Source organism: Cherax quadricarinatus, chromosome 1 (genome assembly GCF_038502225.1).
Source record: "Cherax quadricarinatus isolate ZL_2023a chromosome 1, ASM3850222v1, whole genome shotgun sequence".
NCBI classification, from domain to species: domain Eukaryota; kingdom Metazoa; phylum Arthropoda; class Malacostraca; order Decapoda; family Parastacidae; genus Cherax; species Cherax quadricarinatus.
This window is the reverse complement of record NC_091292.1, coordinates 839,258-862,415: the sequence shown is the minus strand read 5'-3', so window position 1 is coordinate 862,415 and position 23,158 is coordinate 839,258. Positions and strand designations below refer to the sequence as shown.

General features: G+C 40.0%; 1 protein-coding gene across 1 annotated transcript; it reads left to right on the top strand.

Annotated features, from left to right (window-relative positions):
* Positions 1–1,868: 1,868 nt before the first annotated feature.
* Positions 1,869–22,820, top strand: LOC128686742 (SPRY domain-containing protein 7). Its single transcript, XM_053773777.2, has 5 exons — positions 1,869–2,107; positions 7,492–7,608; positions 7,876–8,036; positions 20,365–20,467; positions 21,951–22,820. The coding sequence occupies exons 1-5, from the start codon at positions 2,002–2,004 to the stop codon at positions 22,055–22,057; spliced, it is 594 nt and encodes a 197-aa protein (XP_053629752.1). The 5' UTR covers positions 1,869–2,001; the 3' UTR covers positions 22,058–22,820.
* The last annotated feature ends 338 nt before the right edge of the window (positions 22,821–23,158 follow it).

The following is a 23,158-nucleotide window of genomic DNA, read 5'->3' as shown; positions in this document are numbered from 1 at the left end:
ACTGACTGCGGCTTGCAGCACACGGAGAACAAAACATTTACTGCACTACTCAGACGTTGCTAAAAACAAGCAAGTGAAACTTTGAACTGGGACGAGTAAGTTTTACTGTAACAAATCACTGGGAAAACAGAACTGGTGATGAACTGGGAATAAAACAACAAGGGAAAGGGAAAAAAAAGATTTTTAAACTGGGCAACACAAAAAAAAAAAAAAAAAAAAAAAAAAAAAAAAAAAAAAAAAAACTGCACTGGCTGGAGATACGTAGGTGCTGAGTAGTAGTAGACACTATGATGAGTCACGAGCTGCCGTAGACGCTGAACTTTGCTGGCTTAGGGGCTAAGCCAACTGGGTTCCCACGTTAAGGTTAAGCCCAGGTAGAACTTCTTGGAGGAACTCTACTTGCTTGTAGCTGAGAAGGGCGTAGGGACGCTGTAGGAGGCAGGAGAATGGTGCTGGAGAGTGTTGAAGGGCTGTAGAGAGGGTGATGAGGTGAACACGTGACTTATGCAGCTCAGTTCTGGTCTCCATATTACAGAATGGACATAAATTCGTTAGAAAACATTCAGCGTAGGATGACTAAATTAATACATATTATTATTATAATCAAGGGGAAGCGCTAAACCCGGAAGATTATACAGCGCCTGGGGGGGGGATGTGGAAGGCATTCAGGCTTAATTCGGGGAACTGGAGCACAGATCCAATTCCCTAAATCAAGAGCCCCTCACCAACATCAAGGAACCTTCCTTGAGGGGAAATTAATACATAGCATTAGAAATCTTCCTTATGAAGAAAGATTGAAGACTCTTAAGTTACATTTACTTGTTAGACGAAGAATGAGGGGAGACCTGATCGAAGTGTATAAGTGGAAGATAGGTATTAATAAAGGGGATAGTAATAAGGTCTTGAGGATGTCTCTCCAAGAGAGAACCCGCAGTAATGGATTTAAATTAGATAAGTTTAGATTTAGAAAGGACATAGGAAAGTATTGGTTTGGAAATAGGGTAGTTGATGAGTGGAACAGTCTACCTAGTTGGGTTATTGAGGCTAGGACATTGGGTAGTTTCAAATTTAGGTTGGATAAGTACATGAGTGGGAGGGGTTGGATTTGAGTGGGACTTTCACATCAGAGCTTATTTCTTGGGTGGCATTGAAAATTGGGTTGGGCAAATGTTTTGTTAGTGGGATGAATTGTAAAGGACCTGCCTAGTATGGGCCAACAGGCCTGCTGCAGTGTTCCTCCTTTCTTATGTTCTTATCCTACGTTAAATATTACAATAATGTACTTTGACTTTTTTTTTGGTTATCCTGGTGGGTAATTCACACACATTAGTATGTATGATAACTGTAATCACCTAAATTTGTGTAAGTGTACTTAAATAAACTTATAAGACCAATGTAAATATTTAAGTATACATGGAGGGTACAGAAACTTACTTTCGAGGCTAAGAAACTTATTATTATAATCAAGGGGGAAGCGCTAAACCCCAGAGGATTATACAGCGCCTGGGGGGAGGATGTGGAAGGCATTCAGGCTTAATTCGGGGAACTGGAGCACAAATCCAATTCCCTAAATCAAGAGCCCCTCACCAACATCAAGGAACCTTCCTTGAGGGGATAAGAAACTTATAATAAAACTATATATGAACAGCGCTAAACTCGAAAGTAAATAAGTTTATTTAGACATATACACATCAGTACAATTATCATATATATTGTAAATTACTTAGGATAACCCCCCAATAATGTCAGATAAAGTGATTTACTTCCATTGGGGCCCTTAGCTTATTTCCATTGGGGTAATTTGATACCAAGGGGAGAGCTGCTCCAAATCCTTGAATCAAAAAGCCTCGAATAGGATGAAGGTATGTGTTTAAAGGGCAGATGGAAGTGGCAGCAGTGGTAGTGTTACAGCAGCAGCAGCAGTGGTAGTGTTGCAGCAGCAGCAGCAGTGGTAGTGTTGCAGCAGCAGCAGCAGTGGTAGTGTTGCAGCAGCTGTGCAATATGGCTGTGTATCTGTGCTGTTTCCGTCACCTGTGTGGCACAGCACCCAGCCCCAGTCTACCCCCCAGGACAACACCCACTGTAATACTCGACACTGGCTACATGGGTGAGTATGTATCACAGCTGGAAGGAAACCCACACCCCAGTGTGCCTTCTTAACACGGTACCGTGTAACACTGATGTGTACTGTTGTTGCAATAATGTTGTTGTCACAGTTGTTGCAGTAATGTTCTCACACTTGTTGCAATAATGTTGTCAGTTGTTGCAGTAATGTTACAGTTGTTGCAATAATGTTGTCACAGTTGTTGCAGTAATGTTGTTGTTACAGTTGTTGCAGTAATGTTGTTGTTACAGTTGTTGCAGTAATGTTGTTGTTACAGTTGTTGCAGTAATGTTGTTGTTACAGTTGTTGCAGTAATGTTGTTGTTACAGTTGTTGCAGTAATGTTGTTGTTACAGTTGTTGCAGTAATGTTGTTGTTACAGTTGTTGCAGTAATGTTGTTGTTACAGTTGTTGCAGTAATGTTGTTGTTACAGTTGTTGCAGTAATGTTGTTGTTACAGTTGCAATAATGTTGTCACAGTTGTTGCAATAATGTTGTCACAGTTGCAATAATGTTGTCACAGTTGCAATAATGTTGTCACAGTTGCAATAATGTTGTCACAGTTGCAATAATGGGTGTTGTAACAGTTGTTGCAATAATGGGTGTTGTCACAGTTGTTGCAACAGTGAGTGTTGTCACAGTTGCAAGAGTGGCTATTGTCACAGTTGTAATAATGTTGTTGTCACGGTTGTTGCAATAGTGGTTCTTGTTATCACGGTTGTTGCATTAGTGGTTCTTGTTATCACGGTTGTTGCATTAGTGGTTCTGGTTATCACGGTTGTTGCAATAGTGGTTCTGGTTGTTGTCACGGTTGTTGCAATAGTGGTTCTTGTTGTCAGGGTTGTTGCAATAGTGAGTGTTGTTGTTGTCAGGGTTGTGGGTAGTTTGTCTCATCGTAGGTAGAGGGACGTGATAGTCTGCCAGTGTTACCATCAAATAAATAAATTTTATACCGGAAAGTATGTATACAGTTGTTACAAAATTAGGTTTCTGGCTTGGTTGGTAGCATTCTCAGTCCACACACTGAGACCGGGATTGTTTCCCTATGTGGGTGAAACATTGTTTAGTTAGTTTAATATGTTTATTATGCACCCCATACCCATCCTGTGGGCGGTAGTCAAAAGATTACAGAGGTACATAATTGGTCCAGGGACTGGACCCCAAAGTTTTGATAGCTGAGCAAGTTACAGAGGTAATGAATTCACAATTTACAAAGGTAATGAACTCACAATTTACAAAGGTAATGAACTCCAGGTAGGTCTGGTCACAATCATGTCAAGTTACAAAGGTATTTACACTGGGCATGTGTCTTTACACTTGCTACCTCTGTGTTAGCTGACCGTTGTGGGTTGCATCCTGGGGGGGGGACAAGATTAGACCCCACTGGAAATAAGACAGTCCCCCCAATGATATACTACTGACTTTGGAAATATAAACACTTAAGCAGTATAATGTGATCCTTTATTGGCAATATTTTGCCCATGCAGTGGGCTTTATCAAGTCACAAATGACTTGATAAAGCCCACTAGGTGGCCCGGTGGCCTGGTGGCTAAAGCTCCTGCTTCACAGACGAAGGGCCCGGGTTTGATTCCCGGTGGGTGGAAACATTTCGACACGTTTCTTTACACCTGTTGTCCTGTTCACCCAGCAGCAAATAGGTACCTGGGTGTTAGTCGACTGGTGTGGGTCGCATCCTGGGGGACAAGATTAAGGACCCCAATGGAAATAAGTTAGACAGTCCTCGATGACGCACTGACTTTCTTGGGTTATCCTGGGTGGCTAACCCTCCGGGGTTAAAAATCCGAACGAAATCTTATCTTATCTCTCACTATGTGGGCGAAACGCTGTCAATAAAGGATCATATTATACTACATAAGTGTTTATATTTCCATTGTGTCGGTATTTTATACCATTTATTTCCATATACTAACTTTATTGGGTTATCCTGGATGGCTAACCCCCCAGGTTAAAAATATGAACAAATTTTTATCTCCTCTTACTTTAGAGTATTCCTCTGGTTATACTGAGCATTTCAGGCAGAATAAATGATACTGTATAGATGAAATTTGGTTATTTCAATACTAAGTTTAATATAATAGAGTTGTCTGACTTTTTTGGGTTATCTTAAGTATTTTACACTATATATGATAATTATACTTATGTGTACCTGTGCCTAAATAAACTTACTAACTGTAATATTTTTTTAGTAGTAAAACCTGCAACTGTACCATATTTTTTATTAATATGGTAAATAATTTCAAGTCATTTGTTCTCTCAAATGCTTTAGCATCTAAGACACAAGTCCACTAGAGAACAACTTTTGATGTACCTAAGTCACAAGAATTGTCAGTCATTGCCAAGTTCCTGAATTCTTGGAGAAGGAATATTGCAGGCATGAACTGTCAATTCACGTTCATGAATAATTGAGGAGTGTTTGACTACTGTATGTTTTAGTTATTAGTTCATCTAAACTTACTATTACCTGGACCTGGAGGTAACTATTTGACATTGTTAGAAAATTTTATTTGGATTATTTTCCCAGAAGGTTACCAATCTAGAATAACCCAGTAAAGCCACTGTCTGGCTTATTTCCACTGGACTGTTTGATCCTACACCCTATGATGTTATCCACAGTAATTGGCTACAGGCCCAGATTTCTACTTTTTTCTAGGTGAAACAAGGCAACAGGTACAGGAAACATATTCAAGATTTTCCCTCGTGCTGGGATAGAACCCAGATTCTTCAGATGTGACCTGAAGATGCTACTAATGCTTGCCACTTCTGCAGTAAGGTTGTGGATAATTGTTTTATAAACTATTAGCAAACTGGTATGCTTCGTGTCACTTCACCTAATGCAACCTAACCTTTTAAAACCTAACACATTGTGTGTATAATTATATTTTCTAAAAAAAATATTTACAGCTTGCAAGTGAAAAGGCCACAGGGTGGCAAAAAATCATAATTCATTTGAACAAGTTTCTGACCATCTATGAGAATAGTCACATTTTAAAGTCATTATTAGAAGCATGTGAAAAACAGACAACTAGCATTATAAGTACTGTACAGTATGCGAAAAATCTGTCTGTAGATATTTTAGGCTTGCTTCATCTGGCACATTTCTTGTCACATTAGCATAGGAGTATATCAGTACACTTATAGTAGTATCTCTAAATTATTCAAGTTTCTTTGAACTGTACAGTACAGTATTTTGTATTGCCTGGGAGGGCAGGGTTTATTAGTGATATGGTGTCCCGTAGCTTGATTGCTAGAGCACTTGGCTCACACACTGAGGTCTGGGGATCAATCAATCCCCCAGTATGGCTGTAAAACATTTGGATATGTTTCCATAAGACACTTGCTGTCCCTGTTCACCCATCAGTAAAATGGGTACCTGGGTGTTAGTAAACCATACCACGGGTGGGGCTTGAACTTGCGATTAGTCATAAAACTCCAGACGACACGTTAACCACTGGTCTGGAGTTCTATGACTCTTTAACCACGAGTTCAAACCCTGCCCATGGTATGGTTTGTTTGAAATAGTGTTATTACAATTTCATGAATCTGGGTGTTAGTAGACTGGTGTGGGCCTAAGATACTCTCCCAATATAAGAGCTTTAATAGAAACAGTGTATAATGCCAAGACTTAACCATTTCTATTACTAAAAGTACTAATTGTAATATTGTTATATGTTTTGTACTACCTCATTATTATAAATCTAATAAATCACTTCAATTACCTAGTATACAATAAGGTACATTAAAATGTACTGCTCCATAAAATGTCAATGTAGAGTAAGAATTAGGATTAGTCTGTCTGAAATGCCTAGGCATGCAAGAGGCCTTCTTTGTAATTAATATTTTATAGTTTGTAAACCACACAATGTAAGCTTTGCAAGGAAATAAACATTTGCATTTTTCATTTTCACTTGATTTTTGTCCTGGGACAAAATTGACCTAGTTTGCCCAAAATGCTCTGCATAACAAGGGACTTTCTACTGGATCACTATGACAAGGTCCTAGATACACCAGAAGACAAAAAGAATACAGATGTAATATACACAGACTTTGCAAAAGCCTTCGACAAGTGTGACCATGGCGTAATAGCGCACAAAATGCATGCTAAAGGAATAACAGGAAAAGTTGGTAGATGGATCTATAATTTCCTCACAAACAGAACACAAAGTAGTAGTCAACAGAGTAAAGTCTGAGGCGGCTACGGTGAAAAGCTCTGTTCCACAAGGCACAATACTCTCTCCCATCTTGTTTCTCGTCCTCATATCTGACATAGACAAGGATGTCAGCCACAGCACCGTGTCTTCCTTTGCAGATGACGCCCGAATTTGCATGATAATGTCTTCCATTGCAGACACTGCAAGGCTCCAGGTGGACATCAAACAAATCTTTCAGTGGGCTGCAGAAAGCAATATGAAGTTCAACGATGAGAAATTTCAATTACCCCGATATGGTAAACATGAGGAAATAAAAACTTCATCAGAGTATAATACAAATTCCAGCCCTAGAATAGAGCGAAAAACTAGTACCATCAAAGACCTGGGAGTAATCGTGTCGGAGGATCGCACTTTCAAGGACCATAACATTGTATCAATCACATCTGCTAGAAAAATGACAGGATGGATAGTGAGAACCTTCAAAACTAGGGATGCCAAGCCCATGATGACACTCTTCTAGTCACTTGTTCTATCTAGGCAGGAATATTGCTGCATACTAACAGCACCTTTCAAGGCAGGTGAAATTGCTGACCTAGAAAATGCAGAGAACCTTCACGGCATGCATAACGGAGATAAAACACCTCAGTTACTGGGAGGGCTTGAAGTTCCTGAACCTGTACTCCCTGGAACACAGGCAGGAGAGATTCATGATTATATACACCTGGAAAATCCTAGAGGGACTAGTACCGAACTTGCACATGAAAATCACTCACTACAAAAGCAAAAGACTCTGCAGACGATGCAACATCCCCCAATGAAAAGCAGGGGTGCCACTAGCACGTTAAGAGACAACACAGTAAGTGTCAGGGGCACGAGACTGTTCAACTGCCTCCCAGCATACATAAGGGGATTACCAATAGACCCCTGGCTGTCTTCAAGCAGGCGCTGGACAAGTACCTAAAGTCGGTACCCGACGAGCCAGGCTGTGGCTCATATGTTGGATCGCGTGCAGCCAGCAGTAACAGCCTGGTCGATCAGGCTCTGATCCACCATGAGTGCTGGTCACAGACCAGGCTGCGGGGGCGTTGACCCCCGGAACTCTCTCCAGGTAAACTCCATGTAAACTGGTATCAGCTAGGCCTGTATACCTTGTACATGTACTTGTAGAAATAGATATTATTATTATATTGTGAGGCCTTATAATCCTATTTCATTTCAGGTCATGAAGTAGTAATTGTGAAAAATGGAATACGAATTTGTGGTAGTGGTGGTGCACTTGGTAACATTCCAATTCTACAAAACAAAGCCTATTTTGAGGTTAAACTGCAGCAGTCAGGTTAGTGGTTTTTCTTATTTTTTCAATTTAGTACCAGGCATTATGTGAAATTGTTGCAAAGAATCTTACTTTTAAAGAAATAGAAAGGATTTGGTACTAGAAAGACCTGCTTGCATTTTTTACTGCTAGAGAAGGCAGAACTTAACTATAGTATTTCTCTCTCAGTAAATGAGTATTTTGTGCAAATAGAGATGATTGCTTGGGCAGATGGTTGAAAGGATGAGTAATATTGTTTATATCTTCTTATATTTGTTACAATATTTGCAGGTATATGGGGTGTGGGGATTGCAATGCGCAACACCAACTTAAACAAAGTTCCCTTGGGAGAAGATGCTCATTCATGGGTTTTATGTTCAGATGGTACTATACGACACAATGCGGAGGAAAAGTACAAAATTGTTGACATCCCCCAGGAAGGGGATATTTTGGTAAGAAGTCATAAAGAATTGCATTGTAACATACTACTGTATTACATAAATTTCCCTCCCCCTTCCCCCATCCCTTGATGCTAGGTCACCTCTCTGTGGGTGGAGGGTTTAAGTGAGGTTTTCCTTAGGAGCCTGGTTTCCTTTGCATGATCCAGGACTAATAAATCAGTATTTCTTTTGGCTTAAATTACGTGGATATTTTTTTTTTTTTTTTTCAAAATTTGCTTCTAGAATAGAAAAAGAAATCATTATCTGTATCCAACTTATCATTGACATAATTGCATTAGCTGTCACACTACCTTAGGAAAATTTTTATTAGAGGTTCTACAGAGTTGCCTGTGGATCCATGAGTGGCAACCAGTAGTGTGAAGCTCCAGTTGTTTTCTATTTTACCCTCAACCATAATTGCACGATTGTAAGAAAATATATACTACTTTAAACAAGAATAACTGATGTGGAATTACACCACAAGGTAAGTGAGAATAATAGCTAATAACTTGATTTATATTATCACAGAAGGACCTACTTGCAGCAGATGGACTGCTGTATCCTCGATGAGTGCCCCTTGTAGAAAATAAACAATTACTGTATTTCAGAAAAAATATAGTAAATGTTTTTTAATTTAATAAAAGCATAATTAATTAGTGAAATTTAGTCACAGTGGAACCTCGATTTTCGTATGCCCTAGTCTATACAGTGGACCCTCGACCAACGATGGCATCGTCTAACGTTAAATCCGACTAGCGATACATTTTAACGCAAAAATTTTGCCTCGACTAGCGCTAAAAAACTTGACCAACACGATTCGTTCCGTTCGAGACGCATCCACTTGTGGCTTGACCGCGCCAGTGTTTACAAGCCAGCCAGCCACCGCGGTCACATCCAAACATACAATCGGAACATTTCATATTATCACAGCGTTTTTAGTGATTGCACCTGCAAAATAAGTCGCCATGGGCCCCAAGAAAGCTTCTAGCGCCAACCCTACAGGGCGAGAATTACTATGGATATGAAGAAATAGATCATTGCTAAGTATGGAAGAGGAGTGCATGTCTCCGAGCTGGCCAGGTTGTACACAAAACCCCAATCAACCATCGCTATTATTGTGGCCAAGAAAACGGCAATCAAGGAAGCTGGTCTTGCCAAAGGTGCAACTATGTTTTCGAAACTAAGATCGCAAGTGATAGAAGATGTTGAGAGACTGTTATTGGTGTGGATAAACGAAAAACAGATAGCAGGAGATAGCATCTCTCAAGCGATCATATGTGAAAAGGCTAGGAAGTTGCATGAGGATTTAATTAGAAAAATGCCTGCAACTAGTGGTGATGTGAGTGAATTTAAGGCCAGCAAAGGTTGGTTTGAGAGATTTAAGAATCGTAGTGGCATACATAGTGTGATTAGGCATGGTGAGGCTGCCAGTTTGGACCAAAAAGCAGCTGAAAAATATGTGCAGGAATTCAAGGAGTACATACAGTGAAGAATTGAAACCTGAACAAGTGTTTAATTGTGATGAAACAGGCCTGTTTTGGAAGAAAATGCCAAGCAGAACTTACATTACTCAGGAGGAAAAGGCACTCCCAGGACATTAGCCTATGAAAGACAGGCTTACTCTGTTGATGTGTGCTAATGCTAGTGGTGATTGCAAAGTGAAGCCTTTATTGGTGTATCACTCTGAAACTCCCAGAGTGTTCAGGAAAAACAATGTCCTCAAGGACTTGACACCTCAAGTCCTAATGGAAGGGGATTCCCCTTCTAAACACTAACACCATCCACACTCTCCCCTCCTCCCATCCCATCAATCATCACCAGATCTTCAATAAAGGTAAGTGTCATGTAATTGTACATGTCTTCTTCAGTTTGTGTGTATTAAAATTAATATTTCATGTGGTAAAATTTTTTTTCCAATACTTTGGGGTGTCAGGAACGGATTAATTTGATTTCCATTATTCCTTATGGGGAAAATTAACTCGACTAACGATAATTTCGACTAACAATGAGCTCTCAGGAACGGATTAATATCGTTGGTCGAGGGTCCACTGTATATAAAACTATATATTTTTTTTTTTTAACAAGTTGGCCATCTCCCAGTGAGGCAGGGTGACCCAAGAAGAAAGAAAATCTCCAAAAAGAAAATACTTTCATCATTCAACACTTTCACCTTACTCACACATAATCACTGTTTTTGCAGAGGTGCCCAGAACACAGCAATTTAGCAGCATATACACATACATATAAAGATACACAACATATCCCTCCAAACTGCCAATATCCCAAACTCCTCCTTTAAAGTGCAGGCATTGTACTTCCCATTTCCAGTACTCAAGCCCTGCTATATAAAAATAACCGGTTTTCCTGAATTTTTTTTTTTTTTCAACAAGTCGGCCGTCTCCCACCAAGGCAGGGTGACCCAAAAAAGAAAGAAAATCCCCAAAAAGAAAATGCTTTCATCATCATTCAACACTTTCACCACACTCACACATTATCACTGTTTTTGCAGAGGTGCTCAGAATACAACAGTTTAGAAGCATATACTTATAAAGATACACAACATATCCCTCCAAACTGCCAATATCCCAAACCCCTCCTTTAAAGTGCAGGCATTGTACCTCCCATTTCCAGGATTCAAGTCCGACTATATGAAAATAACCGGTTTCCCTGAATCCCTTCACTAAATATTACCCTGCTCACACTCCAACAAATCGTCAGGTCCCAAGTATCATTCGTCTCCATTCACTCCTATCTAACACGCTCACGCACGCTTGCTGGAAGTCTAAGCCCCTCGCCCACAAAACCTCCCTTACCCCCTCTCTCCAACCCTTTCGAGGACGACCCCTACCCCTCCTTCCTTCCCCTATAGATTTATATGCTTTCCATGTCATTCTACTTTGATCCATTCTCTCTAAATGACCAAACCACCTCAACAACCCCTCTTCTGCCCTCTGACTAATGCTTTTATTAACTCCACACCTTCTCCTAATTTCCACACTCCGAATTTTCTGCATAATATTTACACCACACATTGCCCTTAGACAGGACATCTCCACTGCCTCCAACCATCTCCTCGCTGCTGCATTTACCACCCAAGCTTCACATCCATATAAGAGTGTTGGTACCACTATACTTTCATACATTCCCTTCTTTGCCTCCATAGATAGCGTTTTTTGACTCCACATATACCTCAACGCACCACTCACCTTTTTTCCCTCATCAATTCTATGATTAACCTCATCCTTCATAAATCCATCCGCCGACACGTCAACTCCCAAGTATCTGAAAACATTCACTTCTTCCATACTCCTCCTCCCCAATTTGATATCCAATTTTTCTTTATCTAAATCATTTGATACCCTCATCATCTTACTCTTTTCTATGTTCACTTTCAACTTTCTACCTTTACACACATTCCCAAATTCATCCACTAACCTTTGCAATTTTTCTTTAGAATCTCCCATAAGCACAGTATCATCAGCAAAAAGTAACTGTCAATTCCCATTTTGAATTTGATTCCCCATAATTTAATCCCACCCCTCTCCTGAACACCCTAGCATTTACTTCTTTTACAACCCCATCTATAAATTTATTAAACAACCATGGTGACAATACACATCCCTGTCTAAGACCTACTTTTACCGGGAAGTATTCTCCCTCTCTTCTACACACCCTAACCTTAGCCTCACTATCCTCATAAAAACTCTTAACAGCATTTAGTAACTTACCACTTATTCCATATACTTGCAACATCTGCCACATTGCTCCTCTATCCACTCTATCATATGCCTTTTCTAAATCCATAAATGCAATAAAAACTTCCCTACCTTTATCTAAATACTGTTCACATATGTGCTTCAATGTAAACACTTGATCTACACATCCCCTACCCACTCTGAAGCCTCCCTGCTCATCCGCAATCGTACATTCTGTCTTACCTCTAATTCTTTCAGTTATAACCCTACCGTATACTTTTCCTGGTATACTCGGTAAACTTATTCCTCTGTAATTTTTACAATCTCTTTTGTCCCCTTTCCCTTTATATAAAGGGATTATACATGCTCTCCGCCAATCCCTAGGTACCTTCCCCTCTTTCATACATTTATTAAACAAAAGTACCAACCACTCCAACACTATATCCCCCCCTGCTTTTAACATTTCTGTCATGATCCCATCAGTTCCAGCTGCTTTACCCCCTTTCATTCTACGTAATGCCTCACGTACCTCCACCACACTTACATTCTGCTCTTCTTCACTCCAAAAAAGATGGTATACCTCCCTGGCCAGTGCATGAAATTACCGCCTCCCTTTCTTCCTCAACATTTAAAAGTTCCTCAAAATATTCTCGCCATCTACCTAATACCTCCCTCTCCCCATCTACTAACTCCCCTTCTGTTTTTAACTGACAAATCCATACTTTCCCTAGGCTTTCTTAACTTGTTTAACTCACTCCAAAATTTTTTCTTATTTTCATTAAAATTTCTTGACAGTGCCTCTCCCACTCTATCATCTGCTCTCCTTTTGCACTCTCTCACCACTCTCTTCACCTTTCTTTTACTCTCCATATACTCTGCTCTTCTTATAACACTTCTGCTTTGTAAAAACCTCTCATAAGCTACCTTTTTCTCTTGTATCACACCCTTTACTTCATCATTCCACCAGTCACTCCTCTTTCCTCCTGCCCCCACCCTCCTATAACCACAAGCTTCTGCCCCACATTGTAATACTGCATTTTTAAAACTATTCCAACCCTCTTCAACCCCCCCCCCCCACTACTCATCTTTGCACTAGCCCACCTTTCTGCCAATAGTCGCTTATATCTCGCCCGAACTTCCTCCTCCCTTAGTTTATACACTTTCACCTCCCTCTTACTTGTTGTTGCCACCTTCCTCTTTTCCCATCTACCTCTTACTCTAACTGTAGCTACAACTAAATAATGATCCAATATATCAGTTGCCCCTCTATAAACATGTACATCCTGGAGCCTACCCATCAACCTTTTATCCACCAATACATAATCTAACAAACTACTTTCATTACATGCTACATCATACCTTGTATATTTATTTATCCTCTTTTTCATAAAATATGTATTACTTATTACCAAATTTCTTTCTACACATAGCTCAATTAAAGGCTCCCCATTTACATTTACCCCTGGCACCCCAAATTTACCTACTACTCCCTCCATAACATTTTTACCCACTTTAGCATTGAAATCCCCAACCACCATTACTCTCACACTTGAATCAAAACTCCCCACGCATTCACCCAACATTTCCCAAAATCTCTCTCTCTCCTCTACACTTCTCTCTTCTCCAGGTGCATACACGCTTACTATAACCCACTTTTCACATCCAATCTTTATTTTACTCTACATAATCCTTGAATTAATACATTTGTAGTCCCTCTTTTCCTGCCATAGCTTATCCTTCAACATTATTGCTACTCCTTCTTTAGCTCTAACTCTATTTGAAACCCCTGACCTAATCCCATTTATTCCTCTCCATTGAAACTCTCCCGCCCCCTTCAGCTTTGTTTCACTTAAAGCCAGGACATCCAGTTTCTTCTCATTCATAACATCCACAATCATCTCTTTCTTATCATTTGCACAACATCCACACACATTCAGACTTCCCACTTTGACAATTTTCTTCTTCTCGATCTTTTTAGTAATCTTTATAGGAAAAGGGGTTACTAGCCCATTGTTCCCGGCATTTTAGTTGACTTTTACAACACGCATGGCTTACGGAGGAAAGATTCTTATTCCACTTCCCCATGGATATAAAAGGAAAAGTAATAAGACCAAGAACTATTAAGATAAAATCAAAGAAAACTCAGATGAGTGTGTATAAATAAATGTGTACATGTATGTGTAGTGTGACCTAAGTGTAAGTAGAAGTAGCAAGACATGCCTGTAATCTTGCATATTTATGAGACAGACAAAAGACACCAGCAATCCTACCATCATGTAAAACAATTACAGGCTTTCGTTTTACACTCACTTGGCAGGACGGTAGTACCTCCCTGGGTGGTTGCTGTCTACCAACCTACTACCTAAATCCTGAATCCTACCTGAATCCCTTCACTAAATACACCTACCATCCGACTTACGACATGCTCGACATACGACCGAGTTTTTTATGCCAAATTTCTGGGAAATAAACAACTATTTGTGTTGTTCACAGTGTTTATCCTAAACCTTACAGCATAAAATGCAGTACTAACAGCATAAAAAGTAAAGTAAAACATAAAATACCAAAATAAAACAATAAAATAGTCATTACAAAAATGTGATGTTGATATTCAGTAGTAAAGTTCGACTTACGTCCATTTCGACTTACGACCGGTTTCTGGGAACCGAACTTGGTCGTAAGTCGGATGGTAGGTGTATTACCCTGCTCACACTCCAACAGCTTGTCAGGTCCCAAATACCATTTGTCTCCATTCACTCCTATCTAACACGCTCGTGCATGCTTACCTGGAGTTTACCTGGAGAGAGTTCTGGGGGTCAACGCCCCCGCGGCCCGGTCTGTGACCAGGTGGATCAGAGCCTGATCAACCAGGCTGTTGCTGCTGGCTGCACGCAAACCAACGTACGAGCCACAGCCCGGCTGATGAGGAACTGACTTTAGGTGCTTGTCCAGTGCCAGCTTGAAGACTGCCAGGGGTCTGTTGGTAATCCCCCTTATGTGTGCTGGGAGGCAGTTGAACAGTCTCGGGCCCCTGACACTTATTGTATGGTCTCTTAACGTGCTAGTGACACCCCTGCTTTTCATTGGAGGGATGGTGCATCGTCTGCCAAGTCTTTTGCTTTCGTAGTGAGTGATTTTCGTGTGCAAGTTCGGTACTATTCCCTCTAGGATTTTCCAGGTGTATATAATCATGTATCTCTTCCTCCTGCGTTCCAGGGAATACAGGTTTAGGAACCTCAAGCGCTCCCAGTAATTGAGGTGTTTTATCTCCGTTATGTGCGCCGTGAAAGTTCTCTGTACATTTTCTAGGTCGGCAATTTCACCTGCCTTGAAAGGTGCTGTTAGTGTGCAGCAATATTCCAGCCTAGATAGAACACGTGACCTGAAGAGTGTCATCATGGGCTTGGCCTCCCTAGTTTTGAAGGTTCTCATTATCCATCCTGTCATTTTTCTAGCAGATGCGATTGATACAATGTTATGGTCCTTGAAGGTGAGATCCTCCGACATGATCACTCCCAGGTCTTTGACATTGGTGTTTCGCTCTATTTTGTGGCCAGAATTTGTTTTGTACTCTGATGAAGATTTAATTTCCTCATGTTTACCATATCTGAGTAATTGAAATTTCTCATCGTTGAACTTCATATTGTTTTCTGCAGCCCACTGAAAGATTTGGTTGATGTCCGTCTGGAGCCTTGCAGTGTCTGCAATGGAAGACACTGTCATGCAGATTCGGGTGTCATCTGCAAAGGAAGACACGGTGCTGTGGCTGACATCCTTGTCTATGTCGGATATGAGGATGAGGAACAAGATGGGAGCGAGAACTGTGCCTTGTGGAACAGAGCTTTTCACCGTAGCTGCCTCGGACTTTACTCTGTTGACGACTACTCTCTGTGTTCTGTTAGTGAGGAAATTATAGATCCATCGACAGACTTTTCCTGTTATTCCTTTAGCACGCATTTTGTGCGCTATTACGCCATGGTCACACTTGTCGAAGGCTTTTGCAAAGTCTGTATATATTACATCTGCATTCTTTTTGTCTTCTAGTGCATTTAGGACCTTGTCGTAGTGATCCAATAGTTGAGACAGGAGCGACCTGTTCTAAACCCATGTTGCCCTGGGTTGTGTAACTGATGGGTTTCTAGATGGGTGGGGATCTTGCTTCTTAGGACCCTTTCAAAGATTTTTATGATATGGGATGTTAGTGCTATTGGTCTGTAGTTCTTTGCTGTTGCTTTACTGCCCCCTTTGTGGAGTGGGGCTATGTCTGTTGTTTTTAGTAACTGTAGGGCGACCCCCGTGTCCATGCTCCCTCTCCATAGGATGGAAAAGGCTCGTGATAGGGGCTTCTTGCAGTTCTTGATGAACACAGAGTTCCATGAGTCTGGCCCTGGGGCAGAGTGCATGGGCATGTCATTTATCGCCTGTTCGAAGTCATTTGGCGTCAGGATAACATCGGATAGGCTTGTGTTAATCAAATTTTGTGGCTCTCTCATAAAAAATTAATTTTGATCTTCGACTCTGTCTGGTTAGCGGCTTGCTAAAAACCGAGTCATATTGGGACTTGAGTAGCTCACTCATTTCCTTGCTGTCATCTGTGTAGGACCCATCTTGTTTAAGTAGGGGCCCAATACTGGACGTTGTTCTCGATTTTGATTTGGCATAGGAGAAGAAATACTTTGGGTTTCTTTCGATTTCATTTATGGCTTTTAGTTCTTCCCGCGATTCCTGACTCCTAAAGGATTCTTTTAGCTTAAGTTCGATGCTTGCTATTTCTCTGACCAGTGTCTCCCTACGCATTTCAGATATATTGACCTCTTTTAGCCGCTCTGTTATTCTTTTCCGTCGCCTGTAAAGGGAGCGCCTGTCTCTTTCTATTTTACATCTACTCCTTCTTTTTCTTAGAGGAATAAGCCTTGTGCATACATCGAGTGCCACCGAGTTAATCTGTTCTAGGCATAAGTTGGGGTCTGTGTTGCTTAGTATATCTTCCCAGCTTATATCGGTTAGGACTTGGTTTACTTGGTCCCACTTTATGTTTTTGTTATTGAAGTTGAATTTGGTGAATGCTCCCTCGTGACTAGTCTCATTATGTCGGTCTGGGGCTCCACGCATACATGTCTGAACCTCAATTATGTTGTGATCTGAGTATATTGTTTTTGATATGGTGACATTTCTTATCAGATCATCATTGTTAGTGAGGATGAGGTCTAGTGCATTCTCCAGTCTAGTAGGCTCTATTATTTGCTGGTTTAAATTGAATTTTGTGCAGAGATTTAAAAGCTCGTGTGAGTGTGAGTTTTCATCAGAGCTGCCTCCTGGTGTTATTACTGCAACAACATTATTTGCTATATTCCTCCATTTTAGGTGCCTTAAGTTGAAATCCCCCAGGAGCAAGATGTTGGGTGCAGGAGCTGGAAGATTTTCCAGACAGTGGTCAATTTTTAACAGCTGTTCCTGGAATTGCTGGGATGTTGCATCCGGAGGCTTGTAGACTACCACAATGACTAGGTTTTGGTTCTCGACCTTTACTGCTAAAACTTCCACTACATCATTTGAGGCATTAATGAGTTCTGTGCAAACAAGTGACTCTGCAATGTACAGGCCAACCCCCCCCCCCCCTTTTTGCCTGTTCACTCTGTCACATCTGTATAGGTTGTAACCTGGGATCCATATTTCGTTGTCCAAGTGATCCTTTATGTGGGTCTCAGTGAAAGCCGCGAACATTGCCTTTGCCTCTGCAAGCAGTCCACGGATGAAAGGTATTTTGTTGTTTGTTGCTGGCTTTAGACCCTGTATATTTGCAAAGAAGAATGTTATCGGACTGGTGGTATTGTTGGTACTGGGGGGGGGGGATTATTTTTCCGGCATTAGTATCTGTATCTGTTGGTTTGGAGTGGAGGCCATCGACTGTGGTTCCACTCTAGGAATGACTGGATTTGGTGTACGATTTCTGCCATTTCCTGCCAGTTTTTTTTCCTTCCTGGCACTAAAAAACCTCTCCCTCTTGAGTGGCTGTGGCTACCCAGGTTTTCCCATGGCCTGGATGTTTTGTATCTTTTTGTCCCCTTTAGATGGTATGCCTGGCAATTTAAGTTATAGCACAGTCTTTCCTGTACTGAAGAGGTACACAGTTCAGGGTGAAAAAGCTTACAGGAAGGGAGTTTGCATTTTCCTGTTGTCATATGGGCATGGCATTTTCTAGGGTGGTCATAGTTGCATGTCCCATCTGTTTTTCCAGATTTCCCATGCCAGCAGATACCAAGTGCATAGTATGTGCACAGGCTTGGTTGCCGTTTGCCTTGGGTTTCTGTGACTGTATTCCCTGTTGGTGCATGTTTCCCTGTCTTACTTCTATCCTCCCTAGCACCAACAATGGAGCTCCCACCAGTTGTTTTTGGTAATATATCCTCACTATTGCTAGTGGAGTCCCTCTTGTTTGCTATTTCCTGCGGTATTTCTAGTTTGCAATATTGGTTTTATCTTATCTTTGACTACACTTGTTTCCCTACTATGGCTCCTGTCCCCTATGAGGTCATTTATATGTATTCCTTCCTGCGTATAATTCCCGACTACCTGGACAAAATCTCCAGCTTCACCATTACTGTCTCCCAGGACAGCATCTCCAGCTTCACCATTACTGTCTCCCAGGACAGCACCTCCAGCTTCACCATTACTGTCTCCCAGGACAGCACTATCAGCCCCACATTTACTGACTACCAGGACTTCATCTCCAGCCTTACAGTTTCTGACTACATGGCCAGTATCAAGGGCAGTACCATTCAGCCCAGACTTTTTATGTTCCCATCTGTTGTAGAAAGCTTCCAGGTTGTCTACGAAAGCAGCTTTGATATTGTCCTCTTTTAATACCCTTGTGATTTTAGTCCACAGATTTATCTCATTTGGGCATACCCAAAAACACTTCCCTGTTTTAACACTGCTTGTAGCTAGTTCTTGGATATCTGCACAAGGGGCGTGACACCAATTTCCAAAAAAATGACAATTTACCCATGTGGAAGCCCGTTTGTTTGACTGACCACAGACTACACACAGCTTCATAATGATTTGAATGGTTGATTTACTGCAATTCTACTAGCAACCTCTTGAATATTCTATTAATAACCTGTAATTCTATTAATAACCTCCTTAAATGAAGCTCTAGCTATTTGTATTTCTGTTTCTAACTGTTTTTGTATATTGGACAGCTTACCGTGCACGTTCCTGATTTATATTTAATGTTTGTGTTTATAAGGGTGCCTACAACCCCATCCTTTACCCCCTCTCTCCAACCTTTTCAAGGACGACCCCTACCCCGCCTTCTGTCCCCTACGGATTTATGCACTCTCCATGTCATTCTACTTTGATCCATTCTCTCTAAATGCCCAAACCACCTCAACAACCCCTCTGACTAATAGTTTTATTAACTCCACACCTTCTCATAATTTCCACACTCCGAATTCTCTGCATAATATTTACACCACACATTGCCCTTAGACAGAACATCTCCACCGCCTACAACCACCTCCTTGCTGCAGCATTTACAACCCAAGTTTCACACCCATATAAGAGTGTTGGTACCACTATACTTTCATACATTCCCTTCTTTACCTCCGTAGATAATGTCTTTTTGTCTCCACATATACCTCAGTGCACCACTCAACCTTTTTCCTTCATCAATTCTGTGGTTAACCTCATCCTTCATACATCTATCCGCTGACACGTCAACTTGCAAATATCTGAAAACATTCACTTCTTCCATACTCCTCCTCTCCAATTTGATGTCCAATTTTTCTTTATCTAAATCATTTGATACCCTCATCACCTTATTCTTTTCTATATTCACTTTCAACTTTCTACCTTTACACATACTCCCAAACTCATCCACTAACCTTTGCAACTTTTCTTTAGAATCTCGCATAAGCACAGTATCATCAACAAAAATTAACTGCGCCAATTCCCATTTTGTATTTGATTCCCCGTAATTTAATCCCACCCCTCTCCCCAACACCCTAGCATTTACTTCTTTTACAACCCCATCTATAAATATATTGAACAACCATGGTGACATCACACATCCCTGTCTAAGACCCACCTTTACCGGGAAGCAGTCTACCTCTCTTCTACACACCCTAACCTGAGCCTCGCTATCCTCATAAAATCTCTTTACAGTATATAGTAACTTATAGTTATTCTATAACTACAGTGGACCCCCGGTTAACGATATTTTTTCACTCCATAAGTATGTTCAGGTGCCAGTACTGACCGAATTTATTCCCATAAGGAATATTGTGAAGTAGATTAGTCCATTTCAGACCCCCAAACATACAAATACAAACGCACTTACATAAATACACTTACATAATTGGTCGCATTCGGAGGTAATCGTTATGCGGGGGTCCACTGTATAGTTATTCTCTATAAAATGTATTTTTTGTTAATATTTTTGGGTGTCTGGAATGGATTAATTTGATTTACATTATTTCTTATGGGAAATATTAATAAAAAATACATTTTATAGAGAATAACTATAGTTTTACATACAGACTAGGGCATACGAAAACTGAGGTCCCACTGTATATGAAATTTTTATGAACGAAAATAAGCTTATAGAAAAAACAGAAAATACTAATTGCATCTTAAATTTTCAGGGTGTTAGCTATGATCACGTTGAGCTAAACTTCTACATTAATGGCAAGCCCACAAATACACCGGTCACAAGCTTCAAGGGTACCGTGTATCCTGCCTTATATGGTTAGTAGCTTTTTTTTTTTTTTCCTGTCTTAGTTCCAAACAAGGAAACATTGAAGCCTTTATTAATTGAAGGTAAGGAGTGAATGGAGACAAATGGTTTTTAATACTTGATGTGCTGTTGGAGTGTGAGCAAAGTAACATTTATGAAGGGATTCAGGGAAACCGGCAGGCCGGACTTGAGTCCTGGAGATGGGAAGTACAGTGTCTGCACTCTGAAGGAGGGGTGTTAATGTTGCAGTTTAAAAACTGTAGTGTAAAGCACCCTTCTGGCAAGACAGTGATGGAGTGAATGATGGTGAAAGTTTTTCTTTTTCGGGCCACCCTGCCTTGGTGGGAATCGGCCAGTGTGATAATAAAAAAAAAAAAGTAAATAAATAAAAAAAAAGTAAACAGTCAGTTTAATGGGTTTTTATAATAGGGGAAAGTGGGTGGCTGTAATGTCTTTTGCAGTGGACAAAGATGAGACAGTTTTGCCATGATCATAACAGTTTTGTAACCAACTGAAGTCACTGATTTCAAAGTGGTCGACCCAGCCGATTTTGTCCCACATTTTTGAAGTCCACTAAACTGAGTTTTTTGTTTTTGGACACAATATTTTTTATTTTGGGAAAGTGACATTGCATAGCATTTTGGCCAGAACTAATAATAATTGCACAGCATTTTGGGTAGACTAATAATTATGCTACTAATAATACAATGGGTGTTGTATGTCACTGAGTATGTAGTGATAATTGAAGTGGTCTTCAATTTTTAGAGATTAAAGACTGAATCCACAATGTCCACTTGGCAGTAGTGTAAGTGTGGTATTCATTGCACTACAACCATTCAGGCTCCCACATTGCAGTTTTTTCCTCAGTGATTGTATTGTGTAGTACTTTAAATTGTTTCCATAATCAGATCATGTGTTAACCAGTCCACACTGTATGTGAAGAATAACTGGATGTGTTGATTTTTAACCTGACCTTTGCCTGGCACCATCCTGCTAACATGTTCCCACCCATTTATGAAATTTGCTTATTGACAATTAACTGTCATGTCTCCCTTCCCCTGCCCCCCCCCCCACCACACACACACACATGCGCGTGCACATGCATAAACTGTATGTGGGTTAGATGTCTATTAACCAATGTAATGTAACATAAGTGAACCAGAAATGAAAAAAAATGGATGGCAATGTTTAGAATATAATTTTGTTGAGGGTAGGTTGTAGTTATATATTACTTGGAAAATTGCATTAGACTTTCAGAATGTTTTACACACATTTTTTGGGAGGATTTTCTTTCTTTTTGGGTCACCCTGCCTCGGTGGGAGACGGCCGACTTGTTGGAAAAAAAAAAAAAATTCAAGACCACTTTATGTTATGTAACTTTTGAGTAGATACAGCATTTTATGACTGTCAAGAAGGAATAATTAAAGAAAACCTTCAAAGGACCAGCATTGTAATTAATGTCTGCAAATTAATTGATGTTCTTTTTTATTTCAGTTGATGATGGTGCTATAATGGATGTCATATTTGAAAACTTCAATCATGGTCCACCTCCTGGCTATGATTCTATCATGGTAGAGAAATCTTTGTTGGAAAATGACTAGTAGAAATTGCTGCTGTAATTTCCTTGTGCATCTCCACTCTATAAATCCCCTGTGACTGTAACATCTGGTGTGTCCTTCCTTTATGAACCAATTACAGATGATCATCAGTTTTGTCATAAATGATTATTGTAGATCTATGTACCATTTTCATACATTATTATCAATTCTATAAGAATCTTAAAATGTTGATCTGGATAATCTGAATATAGAGCCTACTTAAATGTTTAGTTGTTGATTATGATTATAAAATTAATTACATACACACAGGATAATATGTACATTAACAGTACAGTATACTGTAATTTTCCACATGAAAGGGGTAAGTCTTTTTTAAAGATAATTTAAAATTATGCTTCAAACTTAATTTTGTTGAAAGTTTAAGTTTATAGAAAGCTATTAAATACATATCTGTGCCTATAAAATTTGATTGAAGTAGGTTTTTCTTAAAATTATTTAGTGCCATAACTCTATAATGTTGAGGCATTAAATGAACAGACTACAGCACAACCCTTAATGAAGAGTAAGTCATATTACTACAACTAACCCACAATTTGAATAAAAAACTTTTGATGATTCTTCTCCAAATTATGAGATAGTTGCCAACCCTTAATATTTAGAAAATATGTATACATACGGCTTTTTTTTTTTTTCCTCATTTGCCATCTCCAGCCTAGGCAGGGTGACACAAAGAAGGAAACACATTAATCATCATTTGATGTCTGGCAATAGTATATTTAGTTGTCTAAATAATATATAAATTCTATATATTGGTTTTATTTTGGCTCCCTATAATTTGTGTGAATATAGTATATTATTATATTTAGGGGGAATTGCTAAATCTGTAGGGGTCATACAGCACCTTGGGAATTGGAGGCACTCACTTTTAGTCCAAGGGGAGGACAAGATAAGTTCCTTGAGTCAAGAGCCCTTAACCCCCCCCCTTTCCTTACTTTCAGTGAATCTTCATTAAGGGGTTTAATGTAAATAACATTTGGAACTAAGTATTAAGAATACAACTGTTCACAGTGTCATTGGTATGTAAGTAGCAATCTGTTACCTAGTGTCACAGCTGAGGAATGTGACGCTGTATAGTCCTTGTGG